Source organism: Colobus angolensis, unplaced genomic scaffold, assembly GCF_000951035.1.
Source record: "Colobus angolensis palliatus isolate OR3802 unplaced genomic scaffold, Cang.pa_1.0 Scaffold7, whole genome shotgun sequence".
Lineage (NCBI taxonomy): Eukaryota > Metazoa > Chordata > Mammalia > Primates > Cercopithecidae > Colobus > Colobus angolensis.
The window spans coordinates 927,547-947,610 of record NW_012120709.1 but is presented as its reverse complement, the minus strand read 5'-3'; the positions used below and the strand labels follow the sequence as shown (position 1 = coordinate 947,610).

Here is a 20,064-nt window from a genome sequence, read left to right as displayed (position 1 = left end):
CTTCCTTCCTTCCTTCCTTCCTTCCTTCCTTCCTTCCTTCCTTCCTTCCTTCCTTCTTTTTCTTTCTTAATTAACTCTAAGCTCTATTCTGATCTCAAGAAAATAAATTTGGGGCAGGGGGTATCTGGATTATCCAGCAAGGCCTTTTATTATAATTGGCTCTAGTTCAAAGATAGATGTAAAAACCAAAGGCACAGAATGTTAATTCCAGTAGTTGGAACTCACTTAAGAAGATCTTAATACATTAGTATTAAGTCACAGCACTGGGCTAAAAAATTTGCAACCAAGTAAGTCTTCTAGTATAAACATTTCCTGGTATAAAAACTTTGTTCATTTACCATCCAGGATCCTTCGCAGTATAAAATCATGAAATCCTCGGTCAATCCCAGAGCCGACAGAATTGACCTTCTGGAAAAGGGGAAGGAAAAAATAAGAAAACGGAGGTCTTAATTCTAGTTGTGGTTTAGCCATTAAACACTTGCTCACTCCGGTTGCAGTTTCTTCTTTGCAAAATGTGAACGCTACACTAATGAGCTCTAAAATCACCAGGAGTTCAACATTGCCACCTCTCACATTCTAACATTTCTCCACTTGCCTGGTCCGTAGGAGATGGCTTCCCCACAGCAGTTCAGTATGAGTTTGGGCTCCAGAATTGAATGACCTAGGTTCAAAATCTGTCTGTTTCTCTTATCAGCCTGTATGATCATGGACAAGTTACTTAATCTTCCTGGGCCTCAATTTCTCCATCTGTAAAATACCTGCAATACTTACCTCAAAGTATTTTGGAACAGTAAAAGAGACAATGTACCTGTGAGGGCTAGCAGAGTGCTTGGCTCACAGTGTGCTTGGCTCACAGTAAGTGCTCAATTAGTGTTCAATTAGTGTTGGCAGCTGTTACCATTGTTAAATGACCACAACTCGGCTGGCCTGAACCAGGTAGGACCTGAAGGATGGAAACTGGGGAGCAAACCTGCAACTCCACCTGAGGATACACTTGTAACCAGCAGCTCCACAGCCTCCAAAGACACTGACACTTGTGGCAGCCATCAGGTGGCTGGTTACTGGGCTCTAGTTCTGAAGACACATGCATTACCGGTAACCACACTTGTAACCTTTAAGGTACTCTCCAAATCTGATATCCAGATCTGCAGACCTCATTTCACAGTAGGATGCTTATGGTGAGAATTTATGGAACCACTGGGAGAGGCACCCCTAAGACCTCAATATCCAGCCGATTAACTATCATGGCTAACCACAGGGCTAGTCCTGCCCAGCCCTTTCTCCATCATTAGCTAATTTTGAATTCTCACTGGGTAACTAAAATTTTTTACTGTATTTCTGTGTCTCAGTTTTCTCTGTTTTTCTAAAATGATAATAATTATGTTCCCCGAGGTGGGATTAAGAGAGAAAATAACAATTATATCTTGATTTACACATTAAGGCAATTTACAAAGATCTAGGGAATACTTTTAAAGTTCTTTATTTTGCATCCTCCTTCAATATTTTCTCCTTTTGTTAGGGTTCATTCTTCTCCCTTTTCCATGACTAGTTCCTGGAACTGAGGTCGGCAAAGTATGACCTGCAGGCCAAACCCAGCCCACAGCCTGTTTTGGTAAACAAGGTTTTTATTAGAACACGGCTACACCCATTTGTTTATGGATCATCTATGGTGGCTTTGGGGCTACAGGGACAGAGTTGAGTAGCTGTGGCTCTCAAAGCCTGAAATATTTACCAGCTGGCCCTCAACAGAAAGAGTTTGCTGACTTGTGGCCTAAAATACAGTGAGTTGATAGTAGATAGCCTATATGACTGTTTGCTTGAATCAATGATAATGATCATTTCATTCGATGTTCAGCAAATATTTATTAAATGCCTCTAAGTGCCAGGCACTATGCCAGGTTCTGAACATACAATGATTGGGACTCTAATGTGAAGATGACAGGCAGTGCCCCTCCCCTTATGATGTGTACAGTTTAGTGGGAGACGATAGAAAAGGATTATCCAAACAATTACTTATTTACAGTTGTGATGAGTGTTTACAGTGGAAAAAAGTACACAGTGCTGGGGGAGTATATAAAAGGAAGATCTAACCGTGTCTCAGGAACTCCTCCCTAAGCAACTGCCATTTAATTTAAGCTTAGGCCTGAACATGGATTTCCTGGTTCTGAATTGTTAGGGAAAGCAAGGGTTCCCTGATGCCAGAAGAAATGCAAATGGATTTCAGTATGTTTTCCAGTTTGTGCTTACTCCATCCATCTATCTGGCTATGTAGTGCAAAGAATGCTGAAAAGTTTAAGACGCTTAATTTTTCAGCCTTATATATAACAGGAAAGCCAAGCAAATAAATAATTTTAAAACCAACAACGTGAAAATCATAACCCATGTTTAGTTGTTAAAGGCCAGACATCAACACATGACCAACAGGCACTTCAATCAGCTCCATTCTTTAAGCATGGCAAGTCAGAGCCTAATTTGAGCCTAAATTGAGTAACATTAATTTTCACACTTGGGCAGGAGATTTGATTGAACATAAACAGATACCCGGCAGGCTGTGCGCGCTTCTGGTTGTCATGTAGGTTTGAAGTTTCTCAGTGCTGCCTGTCAAGGTTGATCAAGTGGGCTTAAGCACTCACATGCTTTGCTTTCCAAAGTCAGTAAGGCTCAATAAACCACGCAGGCATTCTTTGGGAACACGTCCCACTCTCCTACCCTGAAAGTTGGCAGGTCCTTCTAGAGAAGGTGCATGCCAAAATAGATGCAAGAAGGCAGGGAGAAGTGTTGCAGAATACATGTATTTTATAAACTCTGCTTCACATTTCCTGTCACTAGTTAGTCCTCAGAGCTCTGGTGGCTAAATTGGGAGATTCATTCTTCTATTACTTTAAAGGAAATAGAGGTGCAGGCAGATTAACCATCTAACTTCAGGTCTCTGAGCCTGTTAGTAAGACACCAGGACTCAGGAGATGTGGCAGCTGATCCAAGACAATTTGCTGGAGCTTGGACCTACAAAACTTTGATTTTTAGAACTGCGTAGTCCTACTATATGTAAGGGTCATCTCTCAGGAGAATCAGTTAAGACAACTTTCTTGATCAAAATGATGTCACCCTGGTAGGCTTCTTGGACAATCCTTCCCCTCTGCCCATGGTGCAGATCTGCAGTGTCCAGCATGGTCTATGGATTGGTCGGTGTGAGCACCTGGCCAGTGGTTACCAAAACCTTTATATGCCAGACCAATTCTCACCTCCATCATACCCACAGCAGGGTAAATGAGAAGAAATTAAAGGAGTCAAAAATGGACTATACTAACATCACCTTTCTTGAGAAATACTATTGTTCTTAATAATGAAAGACTCCCATTATCTGGATATTCTTCTATTCTAAAAAAAAAAAAAAAAAAGGAAGAAAGAATGCAGAAAAAGAAATTCAGCTATTTTCAAATTGCTTTTATTCGGACAGTAGTTTGTTTAATAATTTTGCCCTAATGTCTTGAAATAACAGAAGATTACCTGGGGTTTCTCTCAACATGACTGGAACATTGAGTGTAAAAGAATATTTTTATACTGACGCTGCATAAAGATACTTTCAAGCCTGTTGTCACTAGGATTTTCCACTTTTATTCATTCTCTCAATAAACAATAATTGGATGCCAGGTACATGAAGATGCAAGGGGTTTTAGTGGGGGATGAATACTGGTAAAGAAAGTCTACAGTTCTCCCATTTAGTAGAGTGTCACCCAAATAAATCATGACCTTACAGATTGCAGAATAAGTGCTGTAACAGGAGCTTCACCCCAAGGAGCCCAGAGTCAGGAGGAGCTGCAAGCACTAGTGCCGGTTGGCCCATGAGAGGCGGTAAATCAGTGTGTTCACGTGTGACAACATCTAGCCTTCCTTCCTAATGATGCTTGATAGAAACCCACAGCGTCTGATGTAATGAACCCTAATGAAGATTCAGAATAATCTCCTTATGCTCTATGTGGGTCAACAGAATAAATGTTTACGTCATTTTAATTTCTGATCTGTGGTTCACACAAGACCTTATAGAAATACAAAAACCAGGAGGGATTTTCTCTTAGGAAATTATTTTAGTCTCTTTTAGGTTCCATAAGAGACAGAAAATGAAAATAGCTAAAATAAGATTCAAGGGTAAGATGATGATTGCCAGCTACACTGAAAATAGCAAATTATTATTTTTAAAACAATATTTTTTTTTCTGTTAATTTTTAAACCCACAAGAATTTTAAGGGAAATCAAATGCATATAGTTCTGACTCATTTACACCCATGAGTCATCAATATGTTGTTTTGAACAAATCATTGAATGTCCAAGAAATCTTCTTGTTAAATGATGAGAGGCGCATCATTTAACAGCCAGAATCTTAACTTATACAAACTTGAGTTTAACCAGATATGTTGAACCTGCAGTGCCCAGCAAATCCCAAAGTGGTGGAGATAGGCTCTTGTGCTACCTTTAAACATGACTTGGGTTTATTCCAGGATAACGCAAACATGCCAGAGCTAATCAGGTCCCACTCAATTCAAGAATACGACAAAGCTCCAACATTATCTATTTAAAAACCCCAATAAAATGAAATTTCATTTCTACCAGTTCAGTTTCTTCACATCTAAAGTTTTATTCTTGGCTTTCTGGCCTAGAGCTGATGGGAATTCTGCAGAGCTATCCATTTTCAGAAAGAAACAGTTTAAAAAAGTTTCCGTGACTGAGAAGACACAGCTAAGAATGGTAAGAGGTATTTCCAGGGGTTCTGCCTTTAGCAGACAGTAACCTGCCTCTGGTGTGCATGTGTGTATGTGACAAACGAATGGGAAAAATGAGAACCTTAGTTAAGTTGAGGCACAAAGAAGCCCGAGTTTCTCACAGCCAGACCAAACAGGAGTTGGCTAGAGGCCCTGGTTTTCAGGAGCAATTTGGCTTTGACATCACCATTCTATAAGCTATAAAAACATTTGGAAAAACAAACAAGCAAGACCAGAAAATTCACAGACAAACAAAAAGTTGAATTCCTCCAAAGAGAATGTTACAATACCATGAGGTGACAGGGGAAAAACATTCCTCAAGGGCATCAAGCTCCTAAGCACTTAATTCCTCAAGATTTTTGGTATAGACAAATCTCATGACTGGAGAGAACACAATGAGCCTGTTTCATGTCCACTTCAGTCTTTAGAATTAAGTAGTTATTACTCAGGCAGTCCACCAAGGCCTTCATAAAACTCCAACTTAAGAGCAGAGTTCAGTTTTTAGAAGAAAACTACCCTGAGCAGAGGGAAATGTTTAAATCTTGCCAGGAAGGACTTCTTCCCTCCATTAACTGGGAGATCTTTCAAGTCCCACCTGCTGCTTGAACTGCAAGAGTTGGTTGAGTGTTCTTAGACTTGGATGCCTAGCTTCTGTGTGAACACCTAGCAGAAAAGCTGAGCATGTTATTCTCTACTTCCCCCTTCCCTCTGATTCCCCCATTGCCAAGGTGGCTGGCAGGAGCTTCACAACCTAACTTTGACTTCTTGGTATGTATTACCCCGAGATATAACCTTTTTTTTTTTTTTTTTTTTGAGGCGGAGTCTTGCTCTGTCACCCAGGCTGGAGTGCAGTGGCGCAATCTCGGCTTACTCCAAGCTCCATTTCCTGGGTTCATGCCATTCTCCTGCCTCAGCCTCCTGAGTAGCTGGGACTACAGGTGCCCACCAGCACGCCCGGCTAATTTTCTGTATTTTTAGTAGACACAGGGTTTCATCGTGTTAGCCAGGATGGTCTCAATCTCCTGACCTCAAGATCCATCCGCCTCAGCCTCCCAAAGTGGTGGGATTACAGGCGTGAGCCACCGCGCCCGGCCCGAGATGCAACGTTTATTGCAGTCTTGCCTTTCTTTTAACCAAGTGCTAGAATTCCAAAAAACTCACTTGAAAAGGATGACTTCCCTTAAGTGGGCAATATTTATAATTATAATCACTAGGGGTTTGAAATTTATTCTAACAATAGGGTTTCTGAACCAATACACAGATAATGGAACACATTAATAACTAGGAAGAGAGGCAGTAATTCATGCCTGCCATTCTGTACCCACATGCTAAATGAAAGCCTGCCAGAGAGCACCATCCAACCTTCTGCGTATCTTTGCACCTATTGTTATACCTGTTCACTGAGCTCTGGGTTGCAAGGTGAGATGACGAACATGTTCAAACCTTTAGTCATTATCTAATCCCAACCTCCTCCTGCTGCATTTTATTGGTAAAGGGTGATCATCCATCCAGCTGCTCCAGTCACATCCCTTTCTCTCACTGCCATCATTCAACTGGTCAACCAAGTCCTACTAATTTATCATTTGTTTATCTGTCCCCTACTCTTCCTTGCTATTTCCACTGGCTTAGTTCATGACCTCTCCATATCCTCCCCAGATACTGTACTGAAATACCTGCTAACTAGTCTCCCTGCCTGTAGGATAGTCCCTCATGAATTTCTCCTCTGTTCTGCCTCCCAAGTTAGCTTCCTAAATATGTGCCTTGGAAACAATGAAATCATACTCATAATTTGAAGAAAACATTGGTGAATATTATTATAACCTGGGAGGGTAACAAGTATTTCTAAGCAGGACAGAAAACCTAGAAGGCATAAATATGGTCACTTAAAAACATCTTCTATAAAATAAAGAATAAAGATTAAAAACAACTGGAGAAAATATCTGTGACATATATATATATGTGGGGGACATGCTCATTTACTTAATAAAAGAATTTTTACAACTCACTAAGAAAACAACCTAACTATAAATTTGAAATAACATCTTGAGTCCATCCCTCAGCCATACTAGGAGAGGAAAAACTAATGTAAATAATTATAAAGCTGTGAAGGCACAAAGTGTCCTGCACAGATTAGGTGTAAGAAAAATGGTTAGGTATCACCATTACCAAACCGCTTCAAATGCTCTGCCTGGATTCAATTACACTACATATCGACACTGCGATCCTTTAAGCAGTTGAAAAATGCCTCTGGTCTCTTGTTTTTGCCTTCAGAACACAGTGGAGCATACTTGCACAGAACAAATAATTCCCTGTCAAGCTGGAAGGGCCTCTTTGCTTGATAATTGATGTTTCAGCTTTGAGCCAGAAGGTTAAAGTCTTTCTGAAGAACATTTCTGAGTTCACGCAGCACTAAACCCTATTACTCCATTATTCCATACCAGCCTTGGCTGGGAGGCCAGAACAATGCCCATGAGGTGAAACTGACTGGCTTTTCCATTTTGACCTGAACTAAGTGATCAAATTATGTACCCCGACAAGAAGGCAAAGTATCCACAGAGTGCATAACACTGGCATTGCTGACATACCTGCCAAAGACACTAACTATACCTAGGCATGTGGTCATCCAGAAGGAACGTGTCATGATCCTAAACGCAAGTAGTAAAGACAATTCACCTTTCAAATGAAACCGAGGTGAGATCTATTGCACCCACGGGAAGAGATATAAGATAAATTTTGTTACAAAACCAAGTAATTCAAAGTGCTGATATAGCCTTTTCTGTGAATCTGCAACATGGGCCAACCATCTGAGACCACAAAGGTATCCCAGGCAAAATCCCTACACAGTATTAGTGTCCATCTGCCAAAAACTGAATTTAAAAAATAGAGCTAGTATTAATGGCCAGAATGCAATCATGAATCAATCTGGGGGACACACAGGAGGTTAAACCTAACCAAACAGTACTGGAAGTTAGAAAATTTAACCAACTATTTTCCAGTCTTTAAAATGTAGGGCTGCATTGAGGAACCCACACGTCAGAAGACCACTATCATAAGACAGACGGCTAGTGTCTGAATACATTACTTTTTGTTGTTCTAAATTGTCTTTGTGAGCACTTACTCATAATCTTATCGAGAATAATGATATAGATATGAATTCAATTTTCAAAAAAAGACAGTTGGATTTTAAAATTTCTGGCTAGTGTAATGAATCTGTAGAAATTCAAACTTTGACCAATGGTTTCTCAAAATCTATTTGATTCTATCATTTGCCTCTGCTAAAATTAATAAAACATTCTCCCAATAAATCAAGGCTTACAAAGCAAGTGTTCATTATTCCTGGCTGAAATGGGCTCAGCAACTTCTGGAAACGAGTGTCACGCATGAAGATATATAATGCGATCACTCAGATGGCTTGCACACTGGCAAGGGGCAGCCAGTCTAGAACTCCACAACCTGCATGAGGACAAAACCTCCCTAGAGAGAACCAAACCCCATCACTAGGCCACCTTCCGTTTTCTGAAGAAACAGGGTTGTAACTTATCTAAAGTAGTGAGTGCCAGGACATGCTGTGATGTTGCTATTGCTTGAAGGGTATTAGATAGAGAGAAACTGTAGGTCAGAGGGACAGAATAAACATTACTAAAGCAACATAGAATGACCTCAGCTTTGTCTCGGGTAGACCTAGGAGGGCCTCATCTGAGGCCCATAGGTTGTATGTTAAATTAATAAACAAAAAGCCAACAGCACAAAACCCACTTGAAACTAATACGATTCTTCCCTCAGGCCCCCGTTTTTAAACAAACAACTTTGAGATAAATAAATAAGTGGAAACTCACTCTGGGAAGCATAATGCCCCTCTGCAGCTTTGTCTTCGTGCCCTTCGTATTCCCTGCTGGAGAGCTGCCTGTTGGCAGTCTCTAGTCGATCTATGAACAGAGAGGAAATGATTACAAAGAAATGTATATGGATTGAAGTCATCATCTAACCAAGAAATGAAATAGGTGCCAAGAGCTGAGGAGGAAGAGATGCTCAGGCAGGAGCTCAAAATTGAACAACTTGGGGACAGACAGTAACTATGTCCCAAAATATCAAAAGAAAAGGCTTCAGATGCCACACTGTGTCTTTATGAGATCTAAAGACAAATAACATGCACCAGCAGCATGCAGCTAGGGACAGGTGCTGAGAAAAACCACCTCACTGCCTTCAAGGCCAGCAAACCTGATTTGAAGTGTTCATAAAGACAGTCTCCTTGGTCTCAAACCCAGCCCTAGTCTAATCTTGATTATCAGCTATATATTTTAGCCAGTGACAGCTCTCTGTGTCTCAGAATCAAAGAAATAAAAATAACAAATACCAAAAAAAGTCAAAATGACCTAATGTACAAAGACTGTACACAGCAAATTCTATGTTTGCTCAAACCACTTGGTAAATCTTTCATTATTCAATAAATAATCCAACTCAACAAGTATTCACTGGATGCAGATGACACCCAACCCAAAAGAGTTTGTAGCAAGAGAAAAGGTGGGATCTAGCTACTCGGTACTACCAGGACATGGAGTGTTTTGACATACGAAGCAACTGAAAATGGCTTGGCTGAAGGTAAAGTAACATTTATAGGTTAACTCATTGTGCACATTGGAGACGGCCAAAATCCAACAGCAGGTGGCTCCTATCTTTCAGCGAGTTTATTGTCTACTTATTTCACAACTGTGGGGATTTTTCCCCCAAGGGAAAATATGTCTAGCTCTGTCTTTAATGGTCCACCTAGCAATAGTTAAGTGCTGCTTTTCAAAGCATGCTACCAAACGACAGCCCCATGTGGAAAGGGTTGTGCGTTTAACATTGATCTTTTCAAGCATTCAGATTCTCACAGCCATGAATCGCGCGCGGTTGAGTACTTTTAAAGCAAGAAGGAGCCACAAACAGAATCCTTTCCTTGCACAGACTCATGCATACAGGCTGTCACTTCCAAAGCTTGATGCTGCAATATACAACCCACAAGGCAGAAAAGAACAATTCTGCTTTTTGAGCACCTCCTCCCTTCCCCAGATGGTTGAAATATACAACAGGCAGACTAGCACCTGTGGCAAAGCATTCTGGCACCAAAGTTGTGCTTTTAGCTACACAGGTAGTTTAGGTAGAGAGAACATGAATAAACATGCCTCGGAGGTCTCTGTTGAAATCATGAAGTCTTCTAATCTCGCCTTCCAATTTGTTTCTCATCGCCTTGTCCAGTGACTCTCGCTTGGTGGTAGACTTGACCAGACTTTCATAGGCTTCCGAAATTCTCTGAAGTTCTTTTTCAAACTAAAAGAAAGAACTGGCATTAAAGTGGTACCTTTGACATTCATGCTGGTGTCTTGGTAAAACGGATTCTTAGACATTGCAGTGTGAAGGCTGTATCTTCAATGCAGTCTTTCCGTATCTGAAGTTTCATATGCACCAAACTGTATAATCGATTTCACTCCCCCACCTGCTCTCTAAAGACTACATTAGGATCCTGTAAATTACAGGCTCACAAGTCTGGCCGAACTGTCTGATGTCACCTTGTAAAAGTCCCTCTGTACCAATATTAGAAAGGGGTAAATCAAAACATAACTTAAATCTCTTACACTTTTAATGGCAATTTATAGCTATTATGATTATTCCCAGTTAACCTCAGGAAAATATTAAAGCACAAAAAAACTAAAGGACTATAATTAGAACCTAAGTTCCAGACTCCAAGTACAGTGCACTTTCCAGAGACACTCCTATCTGTCCCCAAAGGAACATAAAATCCACTGGAGGAAAGGTTTCATTACCTAGTATTTTTATTCCTTTGTCTATGAAATTATCTATATGGCAGTGTACTCACGCCTGTAATCCCAGCACTTTGGGAGGCCGAGGTGGGTGGATCACCTGAGGTCAGGAGTTTGAGAACAGTCTGGCCAACATGGTGAAACCCCGCCTCTACTAAAAATACAAATATTAGCCAGACATGGTGGTGGGTACCTGTAACCCCAGCTACTTTACTTGGGAGGCTGAGGTGGGAGGATCGCTTGAGCCTGGGAGGCGAAGGTTGCAGTGAGCAAGATCACGTCACTGCTCTCCAGCCTGGGCAACAGAGTGAGATTCCATCTCACAAAAAAAAAAAAAAAAGAAAAAAAAGGATTAATGGACATGTACCTAATCATAAACAAATATATCACAGAATCACAGAAAACCTCTTTATATTCAGGAATTGATAGCCAAGAAATTAAAACCATTTAAAAAAATATTTCACTAAATCAAAAACTAACTGGGGAAGCCTTTAATCTATGGCACATATAAATTGATAACAAGTAGCTCTATTCTAACAGGAGTTTGATATAACTGTGGTTTTGATATCAATATCAATAAATCCCATTGGATTGTTATGTAACATAAATGCAAGAGAAAGGGTAAAGACCAGGTGAGGGTGCCTGCAAACATGGACGGATGCTTGATGAGATGCTGTTAAGGTCAGAATCAAAGGCAAAACTGATGGGGTTGAAAGCACTAGCGCCCTTCACTGGGTCCCAGATCAGAGCCATGTTTTCAGTGCTTCCATAGGGCAGCAATGGCACCAGGAGCCAGGGACCCTCTTTTCTGAGCCCCAACTGCCCAGATCAGAAAGTCCCTGCCAAGACTCCTATAAATAATATATATCCGAACAGATATTCATTATTTGCTTACATGTCAGGTGTTTTTCCAGATGCTAAGGATACAGAAATAAGGAAGGCAATTCCTGGTCTTTAGGAGCTAAGAGTCTTAAGTTGGCCTGTAAATATTTCAGAGAAATGGTAGTCCAGGGATGAGGACAAGGTAGAAGTGGCAGGAGGTAGGGCCAAAAGGAAGGACTTTAAATTATGGGCAGGGGAGGCTTAGTGGGGGTGAGAGGTACTGGGGAAGGAAGATTCTAACTCTGATCTCATTCAAGTTCTCATAGAGACAACACTAACAGATGGGGTTGGAGGGTGGGGGTTTGTGGGAGAGGAGGTAGAAGAGATATCCAGGTAAAAAGCTAATGTTAATAGCTCAATGACAGATGACAAGGGCCTGAACTATGACACTAAAAGGGCAAATTTCAAAGACACTAATGAATAGGATCAGCAGGTTTTGGTGACTGGGTGCAGACAGTAAGGAAGAAAGCAAGCAAATACAACATAAACATTCACAGCTTAGAAGATGGGGTAAGGAGACTTAACCAAGATAAATGATTATAAGAGAAACAAGCTCACTAAAGAAAGAAAACCAGTCTGGGTTTGGAGATACCATGTTTGAGGAACCTGCTGCACATATTGGTGAAGATTTCCAGTTAGGAGGTGAACATACAAGTCTAAAAGTCAGGAGAGTGGCTGGGGTGTCCTCAATGCACAGATGACATATGACATCAGAAAGCAGAGACCACTCAGGGAGATAAACAGAAAATCAGAGGGCCAAAAAAGCATTCATGCCAAAGGAGGGGAGGGGCACCAGGGGAAAAAAGACCGAACCCAGTGGAGCCATAGGAGCCTAGAAGCCAAAAACTTAAAGGAATGAGAGATACTGTGGTCAGCACCCTCAGAGGTTACAGAGGAGCCAGGATATGGCTGAGAAGAGGCCGATGAACAGGCTGGAGGGCATGAGGGCTTCTGCTTAGCGGCAGCCAACTAGAGCTGAGCTGAGAAAACCAAGGCTCCTTTTGGTACCTACTTATGTTCCCAAAGGCCTCCTTATACCAGAGTTGGTTCTTCCCTGGTTCCCTCATTTCAACAAGGCCTTTCTGATTCGTCCACAGATATCATGAACCGCTAGCAATGCAGCAGCACAGAGGACAGTATGTCCTAAATCCTGTTCATAGCCTCACCATGAATTATGATCCTGTCTTCACATTTTATTTACCAAAGAGATGGCTCCCAGACACACTCACACTTCTTTGCTGATTTTATCTATAAAAGGTGGCCTTTGCTTTCAGACAGCTGGGCATATCAAAGGAACAGTCCCCATCAAGACCAAAGGGCATCTTCAAGTCACCAGGGAAGCTGAGAGTACCACACACTCTGAGGCATCCACCATGAGTGGTGTTCAGGCTTCCAGACTAGAACAACTAGCGATGCTTCCTTACCTATACCCACAGGGACCCTTCCCTTGGTCTGATTTTATAGTATTTTTTATCTGTTGTATTTCCCTCACTGGAATTCTAATCTGCATCTACACTTTGTGGCTCTGATTCGACTGCTAACTCCTTGAGGGTAGAATAGCTCTTACTGTCCTAGAACTATGCCTTGCCCATGACAAAATACTGACTGATTAATTAATCTTTAAATGTGTAACTTCTACAGAAAGACTTGGACACTGAATCATGCATTCTTTCCTTTTACTCAAAGAACTTCCCTCTGCATACTGTCAAAGGAAACTTCAGGATCCCTACCACGATATAGTTTACTATCTCTAATCCTAAAACAATCAAGACCTGACATATGGTTATGTGCTTAGAAGGGACCTAGAGAAAAAAACAAGGGTCTTAGTTCAGAACAGGGTAATTCCTATGAGAAGTGATAGCTGTAATGGTAGAGAAAGACTAATCTCCTTTAGTGCATGCTATGGATATGGTTTGTCCCCACCAAAATGCATGTTGAAATTTGACCCCCAGTGTGGTGACATTGGGAGGTGGGGCCTAGTGGGAAGTGTCTGGGTCATGGGGGCGGGTCCCTCATGAATGGCTTAGTGCCTTTCTTGTAGTAGTGAGATTAGATTGAATTTTGCAGGAATAGATTAGTCCCCGTGACAGCAGGTTGTTATGAGGAACGATGTGCTCTTCAAGTTTTGCCTCTTTATACATGTCTGCTTCCCCTTTGACCTTCTGCCACGTTGTGACACAGCATAAAAGCCTTCGCTGGAAGCTAAGAAGATACCAGCATCATGCTTTTCAAACTTCCCAGCCTGAACGGCGTTGGTGGTATAGTGGTAAGCATAGCTGCCTTCCAAACTTCCCAGCCTGCAGAATCATGAGCTAAATAAACCACTCCTCTTTATAAATTACCCAGTCTCAGATACTCGGTTATAACAATACAAAAGGGAATAAAAAAGTATGGTTGCAGAGGACAGAGTTATGAGTAAATACAGGAAGTTAAATATATGCAGATATATGCAGGGTTTTTTGTTTTTTGTTTTTTTGACAGTCTCACTCCATCACCTAGGCTGGAGTGCAGTGATACAATCTCGGCTCACTGCAAACTCCACCTCCTGGGTTCAAGTGATTCTCATGTCTCAGCCTCCAGGGCAGCTGGAATTATAGGGGAGCATCACCATGGTTGGCTAATTTTTGTATTTTCTTTTTTTTTTTTTTAGTAGAGATGGGGTTTCACCATGTTAGCCAGGCTGGTCTCGAACTCCTGATCTCAAATGATACGCCTGCCTTGGACTCCCAAAGTGCTGGGATTACAGGCACGAGCCACTGCACCCGGCTGAGATGTAGATTTTGACTCAACATAAAGAAGTATTTCCTAAGTACATTTTCCAGAAGTGTAGTATACCCATTAGTGAGCTTCTCTTCTCTGGAAGCATTCAAGTAAAAGATGAACAACTCCTTTCAGAGAATGATGCAAGGATTACGAAGGAATGGGAAGTTGAAGTAGACTCATTTTAAGACTTTTAAGACTGAAGCTTTTTATTTCTGACTGTACACTCCTTCAGAGTAAAACCACACCTTCTTCTTTCTATTTCTCCATGTTCAGAACATCTTAAGCACCCTCTGATATTTGTTAAAGATACAGGAGGGTTAGATAGGTGGTTTGACACAAAAACTATCCAGACCAGCTCAGACTCTGAGTACAGTGCAGGAGGGGAATCCTGGTTTACCTTCCCAGCTCTCATTCTCCTTTTTGGCCTAGGTGTCAGGGAGCTCTTAGGCCAGGCCGTAAGAATCCCTGCAATCATAGAAATACACTCGATGTCCCAGAGACAGAACTACAAGCAGAGTAGAAAATAAGCAAATGGACAGAGAAGGCCCTGAGAAAATCTCAGCCATTCCAAGCTCCAGATACTGGTTTTTCCCCTGAGCACCTTCACGTGCAACACTCAGGGATGCGCAGGACCAAAGAAAGGCATGCTGTGCAAGCCACGGACTGCCCAATCAAAGCCACCTTTGTTTCACTCACAAAAGAGGGTCTTCGCTAAAGCAAGCCTGGGGTAACTTAATGCTTGGCCTTCTCCCATCAAATGCCTTGATGGCTTTCGAGGCCAACCCACTCAACAGCCCACAGTCCGGCCCTGGTAGAGACTCCATCGTTAATTAAGTTTCAGAGAAACTGGGAGGCAAAAAATGCAAAAAACATAACCAAAAGGAAATACTGAAAACAACAGCTCTTTCTGGGGGTCCTTGACCATCATTCCAACATTAACAGTGATAATACTACCTTGTGCCTCTTTGGAAACAGGGTCTTCATATCTAGGCTGGGATTTGACAGTCTCTGAATTTAATCATTCTCTTCTGCTGTGTTCCTGGCACAGTATGCATAGGCTAAACTCTGCAATTAAAAATTCATCTATTTTTAGTTCTGCCCTTACAATGCATCTCTGCAAGGGCCAAAACATTCTCAATGCTGCAAGGAACTCAGATGGGATCAAACTGTGGGCATAGCGGGGTCATATCCTACAACATCGTGCAGCAGTTTGACCCAAAACAGGGGTCACATCCATGCCAGGAGAACTGGCAGCTATCATCCCTGAGAAGCAAAGCTGTCACCTCATCTGACCACCCTTTCCCCAGACCTAAGGCTCAGGCAGCTGCTAAGAATGCTGAGTGACAAAGCTGGAGATGAGGGAGGATCTGGGACTAGGGTGACCTTAGGAACGCAAGGCCCAATACGTCACGAAGTTCATGCAACTCTTGTGTCTCTTGATCCTCGTTGTCGAGAACAGCAATCCAACTTGTGATAAGCATGGCAAGTATCCATCAAAATCCGAGGTTTTGAATAGATAATTCCAGTTTTACATATGATAGATTAATGTAGTACAGTAAGTCCTCATGTAACATCATTGACAGGTTCTTGGAAACTGCAACTTTAAGTAAAATGACACATAGCAGGCCCGCAAATAACATCAGTGTTTTCAACTTCATTTCATTGTGATGTTGATGAGGAAAAAGTTGGCTTTGCTTAGAACTGTAGTTTCCAAGAACCTATTGATGTTATTAAGTGAGGACTTACTGTACTTGTAGAACAACTTATAACATTCAAGGGACTGAAAAAGTTTTGGGTTCACGAAGGGACACAGATTTTGATTTGTCTCCTCTTCCAGAAGTCATCAAAATCCTTTTGGCCACAACTTTTAAGAACCATCCTTGGTGCAGGAATATTGAGACACTGGGAGATTAAACCATTTTAGTTTTCAAAATGGAAATGTGCATCAAAGTCAAGAAAGAGATGTATGTTATAGGTCAATAAAAAGTACATGCTTAATACCAGCACTTTGGGAGGCTGAGGTGGGCGGATCACAAGGTCAGGAGATCAAGACCATCCTGGCCAACATGGTGAAACTCCATCTCTACTAAAATACAAAAAAAAAAAAAAAATTAGCCAGGCATGGTGGTGCACACCTATAGTCCCAGCTACTCGGGAGGCTGAGGCAGGAGAATCGCTTGAACCCAGGAGGCAGAGATTGCAGTGAGCCGAGATCACGCCACTGCACTCCAGCCTGGCAACAGAGTGAGACTCCATCTCAAAAAAAAAAAAAAAAATACATGTTAATAAAAAGGCAATGAAAAATAACAAGACCTCCAATTTCTGCACCATTTGTGTAACTCTTCAGAAACAGCCATGGGAAAAACCCCAGCACCAAACTCTGCCTTCAAGTGGGTCTATATAGCTTCTGGACATGTCTGCCTTGGAGCTTTATTAGGAGAGAAGAAAGAGATGCTTGTTTCCCAAGAAGTGCTGAGTCTGCACTTCCCCAATTTTCAGACCATACTAAAAGGAAGCTGCCCAAAAATGTTAGAGGCAAGCTTGGGCCTGTACAGTGTCTTATAGGCTGAAGGCTGAGACAACACACCTATTTCCCAACTTCTAAGAGTGCAAGAGGGGGTGGGAGTGAGGCCACAATCTTTAGGCGGCCCCTGTTTGTTTCTGGCTCTCATTTTTCCCCTCCAATAAAGGCAGCCAAAGCTCCCTCAGCCAAGTCTGGTCTTGACTCCAGGGAGCTCCAGACCTTTTCAGTGGAAGCTCTGCACAAACGTGCTGGGACAAATTGTCTGTAAACATATGCACCATCAAATCCACTGCTCCCTGACAGCCCTCAGGAAGCAAGCAGAGCCTACTACTCTAAAACTCTTGACCAGCAAAATGACCAGCTTGACCTGTGAAACCAGCACTAACTCATGAACACTAAATGGGCCAGCTGGAGCATTAACTGTCACATAGAGCCAAAGTGACAATGTTCTTGTAGTCAGATGGGGTTTATACTCCTATACTTTAACTTTACAGAAGCCCTTTATTGCCAAGGGAAGAGCCCGCACTTACTCTTAGAGGATCACTACTACTACACATGCCTCCTCACCCCCGGAAAGGAAACTCAAGTGCTCTATGGCTGTCCTGCCCTAAAACATCCTATTACCTTTGCCCAACCCCCTTGCACCCTACCTGCAGCACATCGGAAGCTGACTTGAGGGTCATCATGAAATCACTGCCCAGCAACAGCTTGTTCCTGCTGGAGGTTCCCCTATTTACTTTGGCTCTCAGCATAAATCTCTAAGAATAATGGCTACCATACATTTAAATACTCCAACAGTAACTACACAGGCTGGAATTACTCAGCATCTCCCCACCTGGTAAGTCACAAACATGCAGAAAGCACACAATAACTCGTACTCTTGACCCTCTCATGTTGAGGCAAGACTGATTTTTGCAAAGACCAGCTAATGAAATGAACATGACAACACAAGGTTCCTGTCTGAGATTCCTAATGTAAAGGAAAATTTGGTATCTCTCACTTCATTTCTCTGTGGTTTTATTTATTTTTTTATTTTTGAGACAGGGTCTCACTCTGTCACCCAGGCTGGAGTGCAACAGAACGATCTCAACTCACTGCAACCTATGCCGCCCCAGCTCATGCGATCTCCCGAGTAGCTGAGACTACAAGGCATGGGCCACCATGACTGGCTAATTTTTGTAGAGACAGGGTCTTGGCATGTTGCCCAGGCTGGTCTCAAACTCCTGGGCTCAAGTGATCCACCTGCCTCAGCCTCACAAAGTGCTGGGATTACAGGCATGGACCAACGCACCCGGCCCCCTCCATGTTATTTACTCTCCGTGTTCCCTCTTCTACATTTGTCCAAGTGGGGTAATCCTACTTAGCCTCAGAGTCTCTGATCAAGAGCCACCTCTGCTGTTCCTACAGTAGACCCTTCACACTCTTACTGAAGGTGTTAGCATATGCAACTCTCTCCCCTTTTTGGAATGTAAGCTCCTCCAAGGTCAGAACTGGGTCATATTTATTTTCGTCTCCCTAAAGCCTTGCAAAGGGTCTAGTATAAAAAAAGGGATCTAGTGCAATGTTGGCAAGTCACTCAGTGCATCAACTCCCTGTGACCAGGTAAAGAATTTTGTCTCCCTCCCATTCCCCAGGGAAGTCACATACCTTGTGGAGCTTGTCGGCATTGTCATAGTAACCCTGAAGTTCCTGGTGAAGCACCCGGTTCTCCTCTGTTAATATTTCCACCATTTGCTGGGCTCGCTCCACAATCGCAAAGGCATCTGGACCAAGCTGCTGGCTGGGGGAGGCAGCGGGCGGGGGCTGTGGAGCGCCCAGGGCCATCGGGAGTGGAAGCGGCAGGGAGACAGAGTGCAGCGGCCCGCTGGTGGAGGAGGTCTGGGAGGACATGGGGCTGTGCTGCTGCATGGTTGACGGGAACGGAAGTTGGCACGGGCGGCTGCAAGGCAATGGAAGGCAGCAGTTAGAGCCCGGGGAAATGGTGGGAGCAGGAAGGAAGCCCCAACAATACTGGCACTGTTGATGGCTTCCACAGTCAGAGGCCATCAGTGCACTTCCCAGTGGGAGGTATTCACTGTGCTCCCATCTCAATCAGCACCATTCCAGCTATTGGGGAAACAGCAACCAAGACAGACCAGGTCCCTGCTCTCAGACGTTTACATGCTAGGGAGAGAGACAGGCAAGCCACCCAACAAGAAAGCCAAGTATCAAAACTTAACAAGTACGCTCCAAAGATAAGGTGGAGTGATGTGACAGGGAATGACCCCATGGCTACTTCCTACTGAGAGGGCAGAGAAGCAGTCTCTGAGAGGGGTGGTTTGAGATGAAGTCACACTGACAGACAAGAACCAGTGGGTTGGATGGAGCGGGTAAAGAACTAGGGAAAAGGAGTATTCTAGGTAGGAGGTGGTCAGCTAGCACAGTGGTCCCCAACCACTGGGCCATGGACCAGTACCCATCTGTGGCCTATTAGGGACTGGGCCACATAGCAGGAGGTGAGAAGCAGGTGAGTGAGCAAAGTTTCATCTGTATTTACAGCCGCTCCCCATGGTTCACATTACTGCCTAAGCTCTACCTTCTGTCAGATCAGCAGTGGCATTAGATTCTCATAGGAGCGTGAACCCTATTGTGAATTGTGCATGCAGGAGATCTAGGTTGTTTTTTCCTTATAATAATCTAATACCTGATAGCCTGTCACTGTTTCCCATCAACCCAGATGGGACGATCTAGTTGCAAGAAAACAAGCTCAGGGCTCCTACTGATTCTACATTATGGTGAGTTGCATAATTATTTCATTATATATGACAATGTAATAATAATAGAAACAAAGTGCACAATAAATGTGATGTGTCTGAATCATCCTAAAACTACTCCAACCTCATGACTGCGGAAAAACTGTCTTCCACAAAACGGGTCCCTGGTGCCAAAAAGGTTGGAAATGCTGAGCTAGCGCACAGGGCCTGAGGCAGGAATTAGCACTGGCACAAGCAAGAAGTTTGAAGCACTGCCAGCAAGTAGCAGTGCAAGATAAGCCTAGAGTGATGGGCAGGTGCCATGGCCAGACTTTACCTTGGAGGTAAAGTCTGGAGGCCAGGGGAGGAGCTGCCTCTCCTGTGGTGTGCACAGAATGCAGTGCATGGTGGTAGGAACACACGTATGGAGTCCAATGAGGCCCAGGTGTGGTCTAGGTGAGAACTGAGGAGAGCTCAGAGTAGTGGCAGAAGAGAAACGCTCAGAGATTGGGATTTGTTTTGTATATATCATGGATGGGGAGAAGGGAAGTCGGGAAAATTAAAAATTACTCCTGGATTTTGGGCTCTACACAAATTGATAGGGGCAC

General features: G+C 42.9%; 1 protein-coding gene across 3 annotated transcripts in view; it reads right to left on the bottom strand.

The window, feature by feature from the left end:
• The window catches only part of AMOTL1 (angiomotin like 1), a 171,581-nt gene that overhangs the window by 36,343 nt on the left and 115,174 nt on the right, over window positions 1-20,064 (bottom strand). For all 3 annotated transcript variants that reach the window (XM_011926574.1, XM_011926575.1, XM_011926576.1), the window contains 3 exons: window positions 18,372-18,663; window positions 9,920-10,064; window positions 8,594-8,683 (listed from right to left, as the gene is read on the bottom strand). In XM_011926574.1, coding sequence (XP_011781964.1) covers window positions 8,594-8,683; window positions 9,920-10,064; window positions 18,372-18,663 — 527 coding nt within the window. The remainder of the gene's footprint in view (window positions 1-8,593; window positions 8,684-9,919; window positions 10,065-18,371; window positions 18,664-20,064) is intronic.